Source organism: Crinia signifera, chromosome 8, assembly GCF_055691185.1.
Source record: "Crinia signifera chromosome 8, ASM5569118v1, whole genome shotgun sequence".
In the NCBI taxonomy this organism is placed as follows: Eukaryota; Metazoa; Chordata; class Amphibia; order Anura; family Myobatrachidae; genus Crinia; species Crinia signifera.
In genome coordinates, this window is record NC_139224.1 from 127,501,174 (window position 1) to 127,523,630 (window position 22,457).

The window sequence follows — 22,457 nt, forward strand, 5'->3', positions numbered from 1 at the left end:
CTCACGCGCGTCACCGCAGTCAGCACCAGCCGTACGTATGGACAGGAAGTCCAAACGGCGGTGTGGAACTGAAATGCAGCGCCCGCCGCAGGGGGGAAGACAATGTGGTTCCTAGTCCCCGGAAATGAGCCGGGTCGCAGGTTGTTGCTATGGAAACTGACGCCAATGCATCTATATCATTTAGACAGCGGCGTACCATAGTAATCACAGGAAATATGTGTCCATAAAAAATGGTGAACAAGAAAAAAATGCGAAAAAAGTGGCATAGCAATAAATCAATAATATAAAACACACTAAGCAGAACATTAGAATATTATGAGGACATCGGAGGCGGTAAACAATATTAATACAGAATAATATTATTTAATAAAAGGGGAAAAAGAAAACTCTTCATTTAGGCCAACCGGTCTCATAGAGTTGAGCTCATAGATCCAGTAGCATTCTTTTTTCATAAGAATGCCATGTCTGTCACCACCTCGCCTCAACGGTGGCACATGTTCGATGGGCATGAAAGCAAAATCATTGATAGAGTGTCCCATTTCGACAAAATGCCTGGCTACCGGAGGGGTACTAGCATCAATCTTCAAATAGGCTTTCTTAATTGAGGACCTGTGTACTCCAATTCTCTCCTTTAACATTCTCATTGTTTTGCCAACGTACAATTTATTGCACGGGCACTGAATTAGGTACACAACGTACTTCGTATCACAGTCCATAGCATGCCTTAGATTGTATCTATTGCCTGTTAATGGGTGTGTAAAAACATTGGTTTTAATTATGTGTCGGCAGTTGACACATCCAGTACACTTCTGCGAACCAACTGGCCTGGACAGCCAACTTCTCTGATCGACTTTAGGGCTAATGTCCGAATAGGTCAGCTGTTGCTTCAGGTTTTGGCTTCTTTTGAAGCAGAACATAGGAGGACTCTGACATACCTTCCCCATAATTGGGTCTGTGCGCAAAATGTGCCAATGCTGTAAAAAGGCTTCCTTTATGGCCTTGGACGCTGTAGAATAGGTAGTCACAAAATGCAGCCTCTGCTCTTTTTCTTCCTTAACTTTAGGAATCAGCAGATCGGACCTGGATAGGCTCAGACACCTGGATTTTGCCTCGTCCACTTCTCTGTGGTCGTATTGGCGATCCGTGAATTGTTTACACATCTCGGTCAGGACATCATCAAGTGCTGCTCTGTCAGACGTGATACGTACTGCTCTCAATAACTGAGAAAACGGTAAACCGCGCTTGAGCGGTTGGGGGTGGAAACTGGATGCAAGTAAAAGAGTATTTTTATCGGTTGGCTTTTTGAAGAGTGAAGTAGCAAAAGTCCCATTGCTAATAGATATAAGAACATCAAGAAAATGTAACGATGTGGGGCTAAAGCTAGAGGTAAAGCGAATTTTCCCTGGGATAGAATTAAAAAAAAATACAAAGTCATTAAGGAGTTTCTCAGTGCCAGTCCAAACAAAAAACAAATCATCAATGTAACGAACGTAACAGCTGATAAATTTAGAAAAAATGGGATGGGAAAGCAAATACCGTTTTTCATATTGAAACATAAAAAGGTTGGCATACGATGGGGCCATGTTTGACCCCATCGCTGTGCCTCGGCGTTGCAAAAAAAACCCATTGTCAAACAAAAAATAATTTTTGTTAAGAACCAATTCAAGTAAAGTAAGTAAAAAATCAACTGGTGGACCTGTATAATGTGGACTGGCACTGATACACTCCCGGACCGCTCCGATGCCCTCCTCATGCTCAATGTTGGTGTAAAGGCTGGTGACGTCAAGGGTCACCAGCAAACACCCTTCCGGAGGTTGACCAAACTGTCCGAGTTTATTTAGAAAGTCAGTGGTGTCTCGCAGAAAAAATGGGCTAGCCTGCACTACCGGCTGGAGAAAAAAATCTATGTATTGAGACACCGGCTGGCTAATTGACCCCATGGAGGAAATAATTGGCCTCCCAGGTGTGAATAAAATCCTCTTTTCAGATACCAAAGAGCTGGCTTTTGATGTGGATAGCCCCCTTGAGGTACACACTGACTTACTACGACTCCGTAAGAGGCTGGTTGAATTAGAACTCCACGGATTAACCCTGTCACAGTACCACAGGGAAGGTTACATACCTAGGGGGTTCCGCATCAAGAACCAGCCTACCATAGGCCGCACCAATAAGGATTTTTGTAAAAACTGGTGTGCCATCCTTAACCAGTGCAGTTTTGATTTAATTGTATTGGTGGTACAGCAGGTGAATTGTGACATAGACATTGTGAAGCGAGAAATTGTGATTTGTGAAAAGGAGGGCACTGCTATTTTAAAAGCTGACACCTCCACCGATTGGTTGACCAAACTGGAAGACACAGTAGCTACTTTTAAATCTGAGCTATTAGCTTTTAAAAAAGGCAAATATAAAAAAGTAAAGGATGATTATAGAGAGCTACGTGTTTACCCCTGGTTAACAGGACAAAATTCCAGACGTCCTTGGCGTGAACAATACACTGCCAGTAGGAAACGCAGAGAGGTTAACTTTACTGATCTCGAGTCGCAAACTTCACATAGCGACTCTGACCACTCAAGTAAAGGTGTTTTTTTAGGCAATCGAGCGAGCAATCGCAACAAAGAAAAAAGAGGCCCACGAGATGCAGGAGAGGGGGCGTCAGGCACAAGTACTCAAAAAGGAAGGGGAAGGAGGGGGGATCAGAAATAATGGTGTTTAACCTCTCAGCCCATGTCTTGTCTGAGATGGAAATGTCCGTATTGAATAAGGGTTTAACTTTTGTGCAAACCCACAAGCAGAGACCTTTTGAATGCGAAACAGAACTCTTTCGCTTCCACAGACAGTTACGGCTTAAAGATTTTTTCCTCAGGCAACCACAGGCTGCCAAAGCTAATCCATCTCCTTTTCGGGTCCCAAGTGACTTTGACCCCCCCTCTCCAAATGCATCCATTGATACTTTTATGCGCCTTGTTAAACGTGATGCTCTACCGGTGGTTAAAAAACCAGGTAGATACTATTCTAACATCTCTCAAGGTGAAAGACTGGCCATTAAATCCCTGCGAGACAACTCCAATATCATCATTCGCCCCGCCGACAAAGGCGGGGGCGTAGTTGTTCTCGACAGGGATTACTACATTAATGAAATTAAAGGTCAGTTGAGTGATGCCAGCTGTTACTTAAAACTCACGTATGATCCCACTCAAAAATACAAAAAAGAGTTTGATTCCCTTATTTCAATGGGATTGAGTAACAATTGGATCGATGAGCCCACTAGTGAGTTTCTTAGTCAAAAATTTCCTGTGACTCCCTTGCTCTATTGCCTTCCAAAGGTACATAAATCTTTGGTCTCCCCACCTGGGAGGCCAATTATTTCCTCCATGGGGTCAATTAGCCAGCCGGTGTCTCAATACATAGATTTTTTTCTCCAGCCGGTAGTGCAGGCTAGCCCATTTTTTCTGCGAGACACCACTGACTTTCTAAATAAACTCGGACAGTTTGGTCAACCTCCGGAAGGGTGTTTGCTGGTGACCCTTGACGTCACCAGCCTTTACACCAACATTGAGCATGAGGAGGGCATCGGAGCGGTCCGGGAGTGTATCAGTGCCAGTCCACATTATACAGGTCCACCAGTTGATTTTTTACTTACTTTACTTGAATTGGTTCTTAACAAAAATTATTTTTTGTTTGACAATGGGTTTTTTTTGCAACGCCGAGGCACAGCGATGGGGTCAAACATGGCCCCATCGTATGCCAACCTTTTTATGTTTCAATATGAAAAACGGTATTTGCTTTCCCATCCCATTTTTTCTAAATTTATCAGCTGTTACGTTCGTTACATTGATGATTTGTTTTTTGTTTGGACTGGCACTGAGAAACTCCTTAATGACTTTGTATTTTTTTTTTAATTCTATCCCAGGGAAAATTCGCTTTACCTCTAGCTTTAGCCCCACATCGTTACATTTTCTTGATGTTCTTATATCTATTAGCAATGGGACTTTTGCTACTTCACTCTTCAAAAAGCCAACCGATAAAAATACTCTTTTACTTGCATCCAGTTTCCACCCCCAACCGCTCAAGCGCGGTTTACCGTTTTCTCAGTTATTGAGAGCAGTACGTATCACGTCTGACAGAGCAGCACTTGATGATGTCCTGACCGAGATGTGTAAACAATTCACGGATCGCCAATACGACCACAGAGAAGTGGACGAGGCAAAATCCAGGTGTCTGAGCCTATCCAGGTCCGATCTGCTGATTCCTAAAGTTAAGGAAGAAAAAGAGCAGAGGCTGCATTTTGTGACTACCTATTCTACAGCGTCCAAGGCCATAAAGGAAGCCTTTTTACAGCATTGGCACATTTTGCGCACAGACCCAATTATGGGGAAGGTATGTCAGAGTCCTCCTATGTTCTGCTTCAAAAGAAGCCAAAACCTGAAGCAACAGCTGACCTATTCGGACATTAGCCCTAAAGTCGATCAGAGAAGTTGGCTGTCCAGGCCAGTTGGTTCGCAGAAGTGTACTGGATGTGTCAACTGCCGACACATAATTAAAACCAATGTTTTTACACACCCATTAACAGGCAATAGATACAATCTAAGGCATGCTATGGACTGTGATACGAAGTACGTTGTGTACCTAATTCAGTGCCCGTGCAATAAATTGTACGTTGGCAAAACAATGAGAATGTTAAAGGAGAGAATTGGAGTACACAGGTCCTCAATTAAGAAAGCCTATTTGAAGATTGATGCTAGTACCCCTCCGGTAGCCAGGCATTTTGTCGAAATGGGACACTCTATCAATGATTTTGCTTTCATGCCCATCGAACATGTGCCACCGTTGAGGCGAGGTGGTGACAGACATGGCATTCTTATGAAAAAAGAATGCTACTGGATCTATGAGCTCAACTCTATGAGACCGGTTGGCCTAAATGAAGAGTTTTCTTTTTCCCCTTTTATTAAATAATATTATTCTGTATTAATATTGTTTACCGCCTCCGATGTCCTCATAATATTCTAATGTTCTGCTTAGTGTGTTTTATATTATTGATTTATTGCTATGCCACTTTTTTCGCATTTTTTTCTTGTTCACCATTTTTTATGGACACATATTTCCTGTGATTACTATGGTACGCCGCTGTCTAAATGATATAGATGCATTGGCGTCAGTTTCCATAGCAACAACCTGCGACCCGGCTCATTTCCGGGGACTAGGAACCACATTGTCTTCCCCCCTGCGGCGGGCGCTGCATTTCAGTTCCACACCGCCGTTTGGACTTCCTGTCCATACGTACGGCTGGTGCTGACTGCGGTGACGCGCGTGAGGGTGTGAGCATGTGAGCGCCGGACCCCTGTGATTGAGCTGACGCTGCGCAGGTGAGTATGGCTCTGTACATCTTTTAAATTCTAGGTCTCTGGCTCAGTGTCTTGATGACCCCTCTTGATGAAGGCGCTGTGTGCGCCGAAACGGCCGTCGAGGAGACGTGTAAAGTATTGCCTTTTTGTATCTGCCTGATGGGTGTTCATAATTAACTCACTGTTCTGAGCCTGGATTTATTATTCATTAAATGAAATCATTTTGAAAAGTTTATTCTTCGACTGGTGCCGGTTGTTCTGCGTGCTCTGAGCATTCTGACAGGACTTTTCCCTATCCAATTGTGACCTGGCACGGTCCGTCTACAATAGTCAGCGGGTGCGACTGCTCTTTGGACTATATATATATATATATATATATATATATATATATATATATATATATATATATATATATATATATATTAATATTTTTGTTTCTAATGTAAATTTCTAATATAAAATGTGCCCTCCATTTGAATAAAGTGCCCTGCCTGGCGGTCCGCACCCTGCCCTAAAAAAATCCTCCTAGATTGAACACTACAGTCTAATGGGGCCCATAGATCAACAACCAATTGGGACAGTTCCCCATTTTCCCATTCACTGCGTCTGATCATTGACCAAATCCATCATGTTGGAATTACTCCATCTGCACATTTCAACCCAAAAGTTATCAGAATAGGCAAACCTGGTATTTTTAACATTCTGTATTTGCTGCAGTTCAGTCACTGGGCATATTTGTGGCATGTATAAGCAGAGGTTCCTCATTCTTCCTATCTGGCCTTAGTATCAGCAAAATTTTACATGTTAAAAATCACATGGCTCACCAATTCCAATCATCTGTGGGTCAGAATTGGCAAATCGGGGATTTTCTATATATACTGTATATTGGATTTTGCCAATCCAGTTACTGGGAGAACAGTGAATTGCCCTGATATTCTGATGTATGGTCCTCCTATAAGTCACACATTGGAGTTATGTCAAATTTCACAAATATGTGTGTACATATTTTTGCTGAGATATTATTTCAACTCTGATGAGCATTTGTCGATCTACTTATAATATTTATAACATGCATTGCAACAACACATGAAAAGTGTGACTGTTACAAGGTGAGGCTGTCCTTGGTGTGGCCCTTGGGCTGAACACTGTGTTTTTCTTAATTTATATAACTATAATACGAAGCCATAGTCTGCCAATTCATGTACAACATACATAGGGATGCGGTCAATATGCTGGGGGTCGAAAATACCGACGGCAGAATCCCGCTTGCCTCAATGCCGGCACTTTGTCCCTCTATGGGTGTCCATGACACCCATAGAGGGAGAATAAAATAGTGTGCCGAACATAGCGAGGCACCGGGCCCGCTGTGTGGCGAGCACAGAAAGCCCACAGGGGGGGGAGAGATCCACACACACCACCCCCCCCCCCCCCTCGTGGGATTCCGATGTCAGTATTTCGACCGCCGGGATTCCGACCGCCGGCATATCATACCGGACCCCATACATACATTATATCAGATTGATAAAGAATATAAATACTGTGGGGTTTCTACAAGAACTCTGCTCAGCTGTGTGAGCCTGCCCGACCAGTGTAGGTAAGTACTATATATACAGTGCACACCTGACTGGACATGCAGTGAAGACTGTTGTTGATTATTTTATTTTTTTTTGTTTGTTTTTTTCCACTTTGTCAAACAGTTTTTGCTGACAGGAAGTTTCTATCCTGCTGTAATCTCGTTAACACTGTAACTATAGCATTAAAAAAAATTCATTTTAGAAAAGCACTTTGAGGACAAGAGTGGAAGGCATTTATGAAAACGTAATTACAGGAACTGTAAATAAGGTGATTATAACCTGTAATACTCATTAGCACACTCTGTTTCTGAGAAGTACCACAGAAATCAGTGTGCAATTGTTTGGTGTAACTTCAGCACTTGCTGGTGTAGCCCACCCCTCTAAGCAATTACACGTGCATCAGGCGGCAGCAGCATTGTAACGTTCCACCTAATAAGTGTGAAATGCCGAACTGCTCCCAATTTAGTTTTCTTTTGCAATATCCTATATAATAAAAGGATAACACTGTTTTATTACTTACATGGGTGGAATTCAAATATTTTGCACCCCAACATCTACTAGATCAGGGGTAGCCAACTCCAGTCCACAGGAGCTACCAGCAGTTCACGTTTTCCAGCTCACCTCACAGGTGCAATCATTACTGACTGACACATTTTAAAAGATCCACAGGTGGAGCTAAATACTTCACTTGTGATTCTGTGAGGAGATCTGGAAAACGTTAACTGTTGGTAGCTCTCGAGGACTGGAGTTGGCAACCCCTGTACTAGATGGTGCCTGACTGGGCAATTCAAGTGTTCCTCTGTTTGGTCTCGCAGTTGCCGGCGCTGACATTAAATACTATTATGTTGTTCTGTCTTTTTGACAGACTGGGAACTAATTAGTCCAAAAGTACATAGGGCCAGATGCTCTAAGCTTCAAAAGTGAGCCAGCCAGTCAGCTCTTCCTGACATTTTTCAAACCCAGCCTGTGACATGGCAAGTAGGAGCTGATTGGCTGGCTGTTTGTCACGCTACATTTTATCACTTTTGAAGCTTAGTGCATCTGGCCCATAGTCTGTTACTTCCTTGCCAGCACAATGGCAGTTTTATAATCCACAGTTTCCATAGATGTAGTTGTTGCAGTTTTCATTGACCAAGACATTAATTCCAGTTTTCCATTGCTGTTGAGTTCATTCCAGAGACACTGCATATCAAATAAGATTAGAAGAACACTCCACTCCATTGTGTTCACATGTTAATAAAGCATACATCGCCCCAGAGATGCCGCTGTGTCACTGGGTATGCCATGATCAAACCTGATAGCCTCACTCCTCCTCCCCACATGACTTCCTTATTTGTGGAGTTTCCCTCCTTTGGCAGAGTTTTTGTTAATGGTTAGGGGGCATTCACATTAACCAATGCCGTAGAGGGTGGCAAGGACATGCCCTGTACTGATGTAGCCATAAGACATGTCATTGTAATATATATCCCAATAGCATAAGCAGTGTATGGTCTTATGTAGGGACACAGTGTTATCTACTGATGTCGGGGGGGGCAGTGTTAGGGCCCCATGTCTGGTAGAGTTACGGGGGCATAAACACAAGGCAATACTGCTTAGCGATGTAGGGCAGACGGTTTCCCTCGGTGGCTAGATCGCCCATACACACGTAGCGATGTGTGTATGGGCGATCTGTGCATACTCAATGTTCTTTATGCACATGCAGGAGATCTATCTAGATCTGAGCTGGACCGCGTATTGCCATTGCTATGGGGTGTACACACACCCAATTCTGCAATGCCCCTTTAAGGCCTGATGTCGGCGGGCAGTGTAGGGCCTGATGACAGAGGGTCAGCAGTGCTAGGGCCTGATGTTGGTGGCAGTATTGGATAGCCATCGAGTACAGATAGATTTTGTTGATTCTAAAGCAAAAATAGCCAACCATGCTAGAATGAACACTAATATATAAATAATTGCATAAATGCAATGCTTGCATTATATAGAGAACAAAGAGGGGAGAGGGCCCTGCTTGTGAGATTTTGCAATCTAGATTACTGTAGTACTTCTCAATACTGAAGTCTGTCTTCCTGCACCAAAGAATATATATACGTTTTGAGAAAACTTTCTCGAGTATTAGCATTTATCAAACAGAAATCATCAGATCTTCATCTACAGGAAGCTTTTTATTCTCAGCTGTAAAAGTTTCAGTAGTCTCAATTGTATCTGACCGCTGCCAATAAAAATATGATCTGAATGTATTTTAAAAATGTGAAATGTCATTCACAGTACTAGATCTCTATAAGAGGGTGGAGATCACTGCCCTACAGCTGGGAATGGGACCATATTTTCTTACTTGTATGACAGATGTTAAGACTCTGCTAAAATTATTTGGTTCATGGTTGAAAGGGGGGTTGGAAGTGAATTGCAGTTCTCTGCAATGCCAAACAGATTTCTGTTTCATTTAAGTTCTATTACTGTATGACTCAGAAGTTTACCATTTCTGAGTATTAAAGTATTTTTTTTTTTGTATTTTCACAATGAAAATAATGAAATTAGGCATGAGTTCCCAAACCCCCTTGTTTATTGTCCTGTCTTAATGCTAGGATACACAACTGTGGCTATAGTTTGGGAATTTGGGATAAGCTAAGCGGTACATACTGCAAATGGCAATACAGTAGTATATTGTGTATAATTCACATTTTAAAGGCGTAACTGCTCATGTAGTTGCATTTTTATTTCAGTCCCTGCTGGTACTGTGGTTCGTTCTATTTATGTAATGATAGTGCTAGGTACCAGTGGCACAATAACATCACATTAATGCTCAGCTGGGGATTACAGGTGCCATAACTGTTCGCATCCAAAATTCCTGTCAACAGCTGAGTACAATGCCAAAGCTTGCAAAGTTTCCATCAGACTGTGTTATGATCAGCTGTGTGTGTGTGTGTGTGTGTGTGTGTGTGTGTGTGTGTGTGTGTGTGTTTATTCAACATCATATAGGAGGAATTCCATGTCCTGTAATAGGACTTTTTATATACAAAGGTAAAATAATGAGATTGATCAGAAGAGAAATAAATTCTAAAAACTGTGCAAAAAAATAATCACAATTTGCTCTCATTTGTTATTCAGTATATGCCACCCAAAAGGATTGGCTTATATATAATTCTAGGTTGTATGTTTCACTGTGGAGTCTTTAGTGTGTGTTCATTTTGATTGTGATTAATCAGGATAACCATAACCAGATATCCCCTATTATCCGTATTCAAGGTAATATTGCTTTAAATGTGGTTGCTGCTCGGAATAGACATGAATGACGAGGTGTTGTATACAACAGTTTACATAAGTGCTATATTCGTTCCACGCAGTGTCTCTCACAATAGGGCAGATGTATTAAGCCTTAACAAGAGATAAAGTGGAGGGTGATAAAGAGAGATAAAGGACCAGCCAATCGGCTTCTAAATGATGTTACAGGCTGTGTTTGAGAAATGACAGCAGCATGTTGGTTGGTCCCTTATCTCTCTTTATCATCTTCCACTTCATCTCTTGCTAAGGTTCAATACATTCAGTCCATTGTATCATATGAATATATTAACACCTTATCATAGTGTTCATTTTATTCCTAAATATGAGTTAGAATCAATCCTGCTACTAGTTTATCCCTGATGGTGTCTATTACTGCTCCACATATCATATATCAGTGTAATAATCCAGGAGCTATCAGCAGCTGCATCACATCCCTTAAGGTCCCCTTACACTAGGGCGATTCCCATGCATGCGATTGACATCCGGTCATTGCATTGGAGTGTGAGGATCACATGGGCTGCAGGTAAATCACCAGTCAAGCAAGGCAGGCTCGCCTGGAATTGCATATCCTACAACCTATGCAAAATGACTGCATACAGTGTATCATATGCGGTCCTGCAACCTGGGAGGTTCCCAGGCAGCTCGGGGGGGGGGGGGATCATGTACAAGTGAGGCCACATTGATGCTGCTTTCACACCGCAAATCCTGCTTTGACCCGTTTTTTTTTTTTTTTTTTTAACTTCTCTTAAAACGGGTCAAAGCAGCTTAAACCCCTTTCAAGCCCCTTTTGTACCGCACTTATAAGCTGGTAATTACATTGCATGCCACTGGTCCCGCTTTGTGCATATCTAATGAGCGGGTCCCGCTCCATGAAGTGAATATTTAATGAGCGTGTCCCCGCCCCCTGCATATGGAATGATCGTGTCCCTCTCATTCCATATGCAGGGGGTGGGGGCCCGCTCAGTAAATATTCACTGCACGGAGTGGGTCCCGCTCATTCCATATGCAGAGGGTGGGAACCCACTCATTAAATATTCACTGCGATGGGTCCCGCTCATTATATATGCACAGAGCAGGACCAGCTTGTGCTCACTATTGGCTGGGTCCTAAATACTGTTCAGACTGCAAAAAAAAATGGGTCTGAAACGGGTAGGACCCTGCTTTTTTACCATTTCCAAATACCGGGGGGGGACTGTAAATTCCCTGTAGACCTTTCAGACCGCACATATTACCATTTTGAAATGGGTAATCTGTGCAGTCTGAAAGGGGCATGAGGGGTTTATACTCTCAAAAAGATACAATTGTATTGGTGTATACAAACATGATTTTCAACTGTTTCTAAGCTGTTACTCAATTTACAACTTAATTACCTTAAACTTAAGTCATAGCTATACCCGATCTCACGGATCTTTCAAAACCCTGGTCACATTTAGGCCCTTATTCTGGTTCACTCGCAAAGGCAAATTCAAATGGACAAAACCATGTGCATGGGGGGGGGGCGGGGGGCTGATGTCACATGTGCAATATCTATAGATTTAGAATACTGGTACACAAGCTGGACTCTATTTGGACAGCACATCGGAGGCACCAATGAACATTTTGCTTGAAGATGCTTTCTGAAGGCCCCTTCATAAAAGCCCCTTTGTATATATATGTATGTAAGTGCGTATGTATGTGTACATGTGTGGTTATGTCTGTATATGTGTGGATATATATGAACCTTATTATGTGATTAAGTCGTACCAATTTCCAAAACCCAAACCTTGCATTCATCCTGACTTTTATTATAATGCTCTTATATTGCAGATGCGATTTGTCAAGAATGTAAGTTCATGGAGGGAGATGAAACCAGGATTCTACCATGGACATATTTCTTATTTGGACTTTGCAAAGTGAGATTTTGAATAATCATTATAACTTATTCCTTTCGTCTATTTCATTGTGGCTACAAAGTATTGCAGATCATTTAGGGCCTTATTTTGGTTCATTCTTTCTGACAAAATCCTTCTTAGATGGACAAAACCATGTGCACTGCAGGGGGGGCAGATGTAACATGTGCAGAGAGAATTAGATTTGGGTGAGTAATTTTGTTTCTGTGCAGGGAAAATACTGACTGCTTTATTTTTACACTGCAATATAGATCTCACTTTGAAGTAAAACCCCACCCAAATCTAATTCTCTCTGCACATGTTACATCTGCCCCACCTGCAGTGCACATGGTTTTGCCCATCTAAGAAGGATTTTGTCAGAAAGAATGAACCAAAATAAGGCCCTTAGAGTTCACGAGGAAACCACAAAATAACTATGGGCCTAATTCAGAAAGCATGTGTTTTTGTGCGTGCATAACATCTCCAGTTTTTTGTTCAGGATTTCATTTATTTTCATTTCTTTTGGTATATTTGTAAAAGCTACAGAATGTTACACCCAGCCCCATTTGTTGCATGATTTATTAAAGCAGGGCACATTGCAAAACACTGTGGTTTTGAAACTGTAGAAATGTTGGGTTTAAGCTTTGCATTTCCTGACACATTCGAGTTAGCAGGTGAATGCACAGATTAAGCCCTACATTTGTTTCCTTACAAAAAGTCCTGTCTTTTATTAGCCTTCAGCAATTCAGCTTCTGCTAAGCTTCACCCCCGACCATCCCCATACAGCCATTGCTATAATGCAGGTCTAGGTAATCTGCAGCACTACACTTGCTGATCTGCCTCCTGTTGTGCTCTAGCGTTTGAATTCTAATCACCATGGTGAATGTAGTTTAGCAGCAGAGGGAGTGCTGACCGTTCCTTTTTTTATTTTATTTTTTTGCTCAGTGCATTTTGTTTTTCTTGTTAAGATATTAACGTTTTTTTCCTTCTGTTTTTCAAATTTCAGATTTGGCGTAAAGAAAAAACCTATTTATATAAATGTAATAAGGGACCCTATAGAGAGGCTGGTTTCATACTATTATTTCCTGCGTTTTGGTGATGACTACAGGCCAGGTCTGCGACGGCGAAAGCAGGGAGATAAGAAGGTACAAGATGGTGTTTAGTGTACAAGATGGTGTGGTACTTGTGTATTTTGGCGGCGCCCATCGCATCGCATACCATAAGGCATACGATGGTATGCGATATCGCGCGATATTGTACAATGCCATACAATTTTAAAATCGTATGGCATTGTATATGGCATACAATGCCATGCAATGCGATTAAACATTGTATAAGCACCCTAATGGGTGCTTACAATGTTAAATGCACACACCCCCCCCACTATAAACGTGAACCCGATGCGTGGCGAGCGCAGCGAGCCCTCTAGGGGCGGCGGTACGCGTCCTGTGACCTTTTCATACCCCCACTATCCACGTCGGCGTGGAGTTCAGAATAAAAAGTGTGGCGAGCGCAGCGAGCCACCGAGCCCGAAGCGTGGCGAGCGGACGAGGATACCTGTGAAGCCCGCGAGGGGACTCCCATACCTGTGAAGGTATCCGCGGCCCCACGCGGGGCTCGCTGCGCTCGCCACGCTTCGGGCTCGGTGGCTCGCTGCGCTCGCCACATTTTCTATTCTCAACTCCACGCCGACGTGGATAGTGGGGGTATGAAAAGGTCGGAGGACGCGTACCGCCGCCCCTCGCGGGCTCGCTGCGCTCGCCACGCTTCGGGTTCACGTTTATAGTGGGGGGGTGGCGTGGGGGTGCATTTAACATTGTAAGCACCCATTAGGGTGCTTAAAAGCACCCTTTAGGGTGCTTATACAATCTTTTATCGTATAGGGGCCAAAAATCGCGTTGCATCGCATGCCATCGGGTGCATGGCACGCGATGCGATTCGATTAAAACATCGCGCGATGGAAATCGGGGGCGCCGCTATAATACACAAGTACCGATGGTGTTTAGTGTACAAGATGGTGTTTAGTGTGAAGTATTTTAACCAATGTGTTTTCAGGAGTAATTAAGGTAACAAGCCCCAAACACACTAGACAAGAAAGTAAAAGATGTCTCTCAGAAAGGCCTTTCTGAGCGATGGTTTTTTATTTAATGCAATAATTTTTATTGAAAGTTTGTCAATTATACAAAAAGCAACAAAAGAAAAATAAAGATTAGTATATATAACAAACATATGCTCAAGTGTGTCTGTTAACAATACATATGCTAAGAGGGATAGATTTAGTCATATTTATATGTCATGTGGTATCATGACACGAGAGGAGAAGACAATGTGGTACAATGAAAGGGCATGCAAAGTGAATATACAAAATGAAATCTATTATGTAATATGAGTACGCTGTGACAGTGGTCAGTGGTGATCGTGCCCATTCCTTGGTAGAGAGGTTCTATGTAATGGGAGTTGCGTACTGTGAAACGCTCCATCTGGTCCAGATAGCATTAAATCTGTGGCCAGCTTTTCTAGCAAGATATGTACATTTCTCATGAGAGATACTTTCATTGACCAGATTGAGCCAGGCTTGTATGTTGGGGGAGGTCTTAGCAAGCCAGGTTCTGGCAATGCACACCTTAGCTAGGGTACATAGGTTTATTACCTAACGCTTAGTCCTTACATCTAAAGTGTCATCCTCAAGGGAGGCCAGCAAGCATACTGCAGGTGTAAGGATTTCACTCGGGATACCTGTATGTATTATAATGTTAATGACTGATGGCCAGAAAGATGTTATGTGGGGGCAGGACCAAAGTAGGTTCCAGAAGGAGCCCTACAGAGCACCATATTTAGGACAGGTTGGTGCGGTGATGCTACCTAATAGGTATAACTTGTCAGGTGTGTAGTCTGAGCGATGTCTTTTACTTTCTCGTCAAGTTTGCACACTCAACTTCATTAACTATGCCCGCTCCAGTGTATCGTTAACATCCCTTCTCAGTCATCTGTTCAGTTCAGACGACAGAGGACCTAATTAATGAGGGCCATGCGGCAGCCCCCCACAATCCCTGTCTGCAAGTCCAGGCCCCACAGTCAATATCGCCAGGTACAAACATCTAGTGTGTATCCGGCTGTAGATGGTAACTCCAATTTAGAGGAAATTTCAATGTAACCTACAGACTACAGGGGTCTTCACCATGAAAGACCTGCTGTTCTTTCTTATATGTTGCTGGCTAAGCACTAGATGTCTTGTGCAGTTATTATTTAAACTGACTAAATGGATTCATGAGAAGTGGTAAATTATTAAGTGAAGGTGATAAATATTTGTTTATATAGTTAACTTCATTGGAAATTACATTATTTTAGACACAGCACTACTGTCAACTCTCCATATAGCAGTAGTAGTACTGAGGACCATACATGTATAGCCCAATTCGCCGTTTTGCTTGTCCAATCTGCAGACATTGATGATCTTTTACCATTGGCCAGTCATCTGACACCTCCCTTTCTCCCTCCCTCTCTCCCTCCCTCCCTCCCTCCCTCTCTCCCTCCCTCTCTCCCTCTCTCCCTCCCTCTCTCCCTCTCTCCCTCCCTCTCTCCCTCCCTCTCTCCCTCCCTCTCTCCCTCCCTCTCTCCCTCCCTCTCTCCCTCCCTCTCTCCCTCCCTCTCTCCCTCCCTCTCTCCCTCCCTCTCTCCCTCCCTCTCTCCCTCCCTCTCTCCCTCCCTCTCCTGCTGGATAACTTTAGTTATTGGTATGGTCTATCATGAGAGGTTTATGTCTCAGAATAGAGGATGCCCTTCAAAGTTTGACAGTCTGGTCATCATGGCCGTTATGCTTTTGCTGATCTTGCAACAAGCCTCTGTCTGGGACCTAGATTTCTGGTTTGCCCCTGTCCCTTCTCAGCCCGTGCCTTAATATGTATACAGTCAATGATCCTGTTTGATGTTGCGACTCTTAATACTGTATGATGTCAGTATATACTGTTTTTTGTACTGTTTTTTTACTACAGGGTATTTTCCTAATTCTGATGTGCATGTATGTTTTTTTGATGGATATTTTATATTATTGTTAAGATTTGAAAATAAAATGTTTCCGCCCCATTGAAATTTATGAGCATCGAACTGTGGTTCATCTGGAGTATTCAGAGAGCCACTAAAGTCCACAAACTTATCGCTAAGGGAAGGGTTAATGTTTTGAGATATGTTTGGCATTGCTATCTCACAATGCATCTTTATCTTCCAGACCTTTGATGAATGTGTAGCAGCTGGAGGATCTGACTGCGCTCCAGAGAAACTTTGGCTCCAGATCCCGTTCTTCTGCGGCCACAGCTCAGAATGCTGGTAAGGAGAGAAAATTGGCTTATCTTATTAATTAAGTATCTTATCACTGTAATCGGTACTTAACAAATCAGAATTTGTACTGGAGAAAGACATTAAAGAGAAATGATGTAGAGGATCTCTGTTAACTTATTTGGTGATCATGATTCTTTAGAGGGAGAATTTTTTTTTTAAATATTTTTTTTACACAAAGGAATTACTTTTGGATAAAAACGATATAAACGGATAAAATTTGAGTTTGACTATCCAATTTTGATTATTCCATTTTAGCTAACTGCACTCCAAGTCCCATAATGCCTTGCCATATTTTTGCTATAAGTAAATGCTAAAACCATGGCAAGGCATGCTGGGATTAGTAGTGTCCCAGCAACTGGAGGGCTACAGTTTGGCCATGACTTGATTATGGGCAAATACATTTTACAAGCAAGTTAAACTTGCCTGTACAGTCTATTTTTCTATTCGATACTGACTAAAAAGAGGCATGCATCGGCATCGAAAGTGGCTGAACACTGTGCGATTCAGACTAACTTTCTATTCGATTTTGACTACGTAGTCAAAATTGATAGCCAGTATGGCACGATGTGTCCACAACTTTAGCAGCCATTGAAGAATGTGACTGTGCCAGAGGTAAGTGGGGGGGCAGCGAGTTACACCCCTATGAAGCATCAGTGGGAGGAGTCAGTAAAAGGTACTTACCGATGTTAAGATACCCAAATGGTTCCCAAACTCAGTCCTCAAGGACCCCAAACAGTGCATTTTTTTATGTTTCTTCACGGGATCACCTGTGAACTAAGTAGCGCCACCTGTGGATCTTTTAAAATGTGCCAGTGAGTAATAGGTACACCTGTGCAGCTGCATCGTGACCTGGAAAACGTCAGCTGTTGGGAGTCTTTTAGGAGTTTAGGAACCACTGGTATACCCCCTCACTGGCCCGCCCACTTGCCTTGCTGAGGAGTAGATTAACTCCCCCAGGAGTCTTTTCAGCTGACCTAATAGAAAATAATAATGCTGTTAAAAGCTCCCATACATCTGCAACATATTGTTACAATTTACTGATCCCTCGATGCTTTAGTTTGGGAATATTCAACAAGTTTAAAAATATCTGCTCTCCGATCCCAACCGAAGTCGGTCTGAATCCGCATATTGGTTAATTTTTTTTATGTTTGAAACCCTGAACAGGTCACCAATCATCATTGGTCGCCAAGCTCAGGTTATGGTCATGGCGGGTAGATGTATGGGTGGAACCTTAAGATCAGTAAAGCTACTTACTGCATACAGGCCAGTGTATGGTGAAAACAATCTATTTTAAAGCTTACGGGCTACACAATCTGCTATTTTTTTTTTTTTAGTTGGCAGAAACTAATTTGAGAGAATTATAAACCCGATAACCCTGCACCGTTATTACGGTAATTTGTGTTCCTTTGTCTGAAAATTGTATGTACTGTACAGCTGTGCTCATGGAAGTTTTCCTGTGCAATTTTCAGCTTGCCTATAATTTAAATGGGTTGTTTAAACTGAAGGCAAATACATGCTTTTGGCCGTAGACAAAGGAATCACACTGTGAATTTAGATCGGATTACTGCACCTGACTCAAAGACGATGTTTTGAGACCACCTCTTCACACTTTTATTTAGAGTTTTCCTTTATAAAGCCAAAGTGCTTTTGTATTTGCTATGTTAGTAATCAAGTACCTAAACTTGCGTGTGTATGTAGGATTATGCAGTGTGTGTTTATAAATTAATGTATTTGGCATTTTGAGATGTACGTGTATAATTTACATATCGTACAATGCTTGTGTTCTAGTGTATATACAGTTCATTCCGGAAAGTATTCACAGCGCTTCAGTTTTTCCATGATTTGTTACGTTACAGCATTATTTTTGCACTCCAAATTCTACACACAATACCCCATAATGACAATGTGAAAAGAGTTTTGGAGATTTTTGTTAATTTATTAAAAAACAACTAAGAAATCACATGTACGTAAGTATTCACAGCCTTTGCTCATTACTATGTTGATGCACCTTTAACAGCAATTAGAGCCTCAAGTCTTTTTGAATATGATGCTACAAACTTGGCACACCTTTCTTTGGGCAGTTCGACCATTCCTCTTTGCAGTACCTTTCAAGTACCTTTCAAGTTGGATGGGAAACGTCAGTGCACAGCCATTTTCAGATCTCTCCAGAGATGTTCTATCAGATTCAAGTCTGGGCTCTGGCTGGGCCAATCAAGGACATCCACAGAGTTGTTCTGAAGCCACTTGCATCCTGCTGAAAGATGACCCGTCGCCCCATTCTGAGGTCAAGAGTGCTCTGGAGCAGGTTTTTATCAGGATGTCTCCATACATACCTGCATTCATCTTTGCCTCTATCCTGACTACATCCCCACAGCATGATGCTGCCACCACCATGCTTCACTGTAGGGATGGTATTGGCCTGGTGATGGTTTCCTTCAAACATGACACCTAGCATGCATGCTAAAAAGTTCAATCTTTGTCTCTTCAGACCAGATAACTTAGTTTCTCATGGTCTTTTAGGTGCATTTGGCAAACTCCAGACGGGCTGCCATGTGCTTTTACTAAGAAGTGGCCTCCGTCTGGCCACACTACCTTACAGTCTGATTGGTGGATTGCTGCAGATATGATTGTCCTTCTGGAAGGTTCTCCTCTCCACAGAAGAATGTTGTAGCTCCAACAGTGTGGACAACTCCCTGACTAGGGCCCTTCTCCCCCAATCGCTCACTTTAGACGGCCGGTGGTTCCAGACTTCTTCTATTTACGGATGATGGATGTGCTCATCGGGACCTTCAAAGCAGCAGATATTTTTCTGTACCCTTCCCCTGATTTGTGCCTTGAGACAGTCCTGTCTTGGAGGTCTACAGACAATTCCTTTGACTTCATGCTTGGGGTGTGCTCTGACATGCACTGTCGAATGTGGGACTTTTTATATAGACAAGTGTGTGCCTTTCTAAATCCTGTCCAATCAATGGAATTTACCACAGATGGACTCCAATTAAGCTGTAGGAACATTTCAAGGATGATTAATGGAGGAAACAGGATGCACATGAGCTAAATTTTGACAGAGGCTGTCAATACTTATGTACATGTGATTTCTTAGTTTTTTTTATTAAAATCTACACACAAACTTTTTTCACGTGCTCATTATGAGGAAGTGCATGTAGAATTTTGAGGGAAAAATTTATTTATTCCATTTTGTAATAAGGCTGTAACATAAAAATGTGTAAAAGGTGAGGCGCTGTAAATACTTTATCGGATGCACTGTACTGTCTGTAATCATGACCATTTATTTTTAAGGTGCCAGCAGCTCTGGACAGTCTGTAACTTATCCATAACAAATACATTTGCAAAGAAAAAGTACAGACTAGGCCAGTGGTTCCTAATCTTTTCTAATTCACGGCACCCTAGAGCAGTGGTTCTCAACCTCAGTCCTCAAGCCCCCGGCACAGTTTACGTTTTCTAGGTCACCCAGCATGTGGACAGGTGCACTCATTACTCACTGACACATTTTAAAAGATCCACAGGTGGAGCTAATTACTTCACTTGTGATTCTATGTGGAGACGTGGAAAACCTGCACTGTGTGGGGTTCCTGAGGACCGAGGTTGAGAAACACTGCCCAAGAGAATCAGATTTTTTTCTGCGGCACTCCCAGGCTAATACTTTATTATTGAGAAATTAAAAATATTTAAAAATAAGTAATTTGTGTTTTTATATGTCATTCTGAGGTTAAATTGTGTAGTGATGGTCAGTATTCCCTTCTGGTTATCCACATAAATTATGATTGGAAGCCTCAAGCATTGGTTTTGATTATCACAATGACCATAAATAATTGAAATTTGGTCCAGGACCATTAACTTAAGGCACCCCTGCAAGTGTTCAAAGGCATCCCAGAGTGACATGGCACACCGGGTAGATTTATTAAGCTTGGTGAAGTGATAAAGTGTCCGGTTTTTATCACCGGCCAATCAACTCCTACCTGTCATTTTTCAAACTAAGCCTGTAACTTCACAGTTAGGAGCTGATTGGCCGGTGATAAAAAACAGACACTTCACAAGCTTAATAAATCTGCCCCACAGTTTGGGAACCAACTGAAGTAGCGGAGGTATACATTTGAGATTGAGATAGAGAGGGTGAACTCTGGAAACCTCTCTATTATCCTGGATAAAGGATTTTTCTGAAATTGATAAACGCCATAAGAGGAGGATGTTTGGCCACATATATGATTGGAAGCCGCAAGCACTAGTTTTGCCTATTACATTGACCATAAATAATTTGAATTGGTCCTGGACCACCAACCCAGGGCACCCCTGCAAGTGCTCTGCAGCACCCAGGGAGCCACGGCACACAGTTTGGGAACAACTGGGATAACCTGTTCCTGGGTGAAGGGCCAGTTCCTAATTAGAGCCCATTCCTTGCTTGATTGCTTGTGTGTGTAATGCCTGGCGCTAGTGAGCCACCAGGTCCCATGCAACTCTGCTAGCGTGTGGGTTTTTTTCCCATGGAAACACATAAGATTGTGCTGATTAATTTGATATATAACACTAGTATATTGTGTATGGGTGAGTCTGTATATGAAGCAAAACAGAACTGTTATTGGGAAAAAAACTGCAGCTGCTACCTTGGAACCCTTCCTATATAGATTGAGAGACTCTGTGGCATTTATCAAAGTAATCAGTGCAGTCTCCTGGTGCATCTTGTTTGCATTGCATTTTAACTAGTGGCCCTCATACATCAGAAATAAATTGCTGCAATGTCCCAACCCACCGACAGTTGTGTTGGGGAATCTGGAACATTAAAATATGTTTAAAAAGCCAGATACCCCAATATCTATTAAAAACAATCAGTCTCGACAAATATGGACTTTTTAACGTGTAGTTTCCTGGTTGTCCACCAATCATCAATGGCTGCCGATCAGGGAATTGAGGCGACTAGTGACACTTGTACATCTGTGCGACAGTCTTTTAATTTATATAGGCAAGGGCAACGAGAGCTTGTCCGGGCTCTGTGGGGGGGGGGCGGGGAATGACACACTGTCATTGCAGCTGTCTCTCAGTCTCTTCCCAGCTCAGCACACGGCACTGAGCAGCGTGTGCTGAGCTGGGGAGAGAGGCTGTGCTGCAGCGGCTGCCTGTCACCTCTCTCCTCACTGCCCGGCTCCCTGCAACGAGGGAGGGGGAGCGGGTACTTTTTACCCAGGCCAGGGTCCTGCTCCCCCCTCCCTCCTTGCATGGAGCTGCGCAGTGGGGAGAAAGGTGACAGGCAGCTGCTGCAGCACAGCCCCTCTACCCAGCTTAGTACACGCTGCTCACTGCTGTGTGCTGAGCGCCACTATTTATAGGATAGAAGTACACATCTGTATATATTGCAATGATCAAATAGCTAAAAGGCGTACATAACCGTGGGCACTCAAGGGGATAACGCATTCAGAATGACTTTATAACAATACATTATTGCAGTCTCGTTAAGAGCGTTAAATAATATCTGTGTGGCCTGCAATGCGCAAAACTAATGAATACTTTATTTAAGCTTTGGTTGCTTTAGTGAAACACTATAAATAAATTCCGCAAAAAATCCCTGTACTCTCCTCAGATCAATACATCATGGCATAAGTGTTGAATATAACACTTCAGTTAATCAGCATGAGGCTGTATAAAATCAGGTCCTATTTTTTTTTCCAAGCTGGGAATTTGCTAATTAGCAGAAACTCACTATAAACAGACAGCAGGATATTGAGTAAAAGTGTTAAAATGTCATTAAATATTTATGAGAAGACCAAGGTCTCATTAGACTTCGAAGAAGTGGAACCGTATTTGTGTATCGCACACAGCTCCTGGCTTCCTTTCCATAATCGTTCTGCTCATTGGTAACCGTTGTCTGATTTAGGTCACTTGTTTCCATGTGACTTGTCTTATAGGTGATATTAGATGTTGTACACACCGGGTTCTTAGATATCCTTCACTCGTGAGGCTGACCTAGAAGCAGAATGAAATGTCTGTGTAACATCAATAGGGATAATGGATCCCTATCTTACACATTTGGCTTTGTGTTGTAACACTCATCA

General features: G+C 42.5%; 1 protein-coding gene across 1 annotated transcript in view; it reads left to right on the top strand.

Annotated features, from left to right (window-relative positions):
- The window catches only part of HS2ST1 (heparan sulfate 2-O-sulfotransferase 1), a 130,504-nt gene that overhangs the window by 100,584 nt on the left and 7,463 nt on the right, over nt 1–22,457 (top strand). The window contains exons 3-5 of the mRNA XM_083157149.1: nt 11,999–12,084; nt 13,067–13,205; nt 16,286–16,383. Coding sequence (XP_083013275.1) covers nt 11,999–12,084; nt 13,067–13,205; nt 16,286–16,383 — 323 coding nt within the window. The remainder of the gene's footprint in view (nt 1–11,998; nt 12,085–13,066; nt 13,206–16,285; nt 16,384–22,457) is intronic.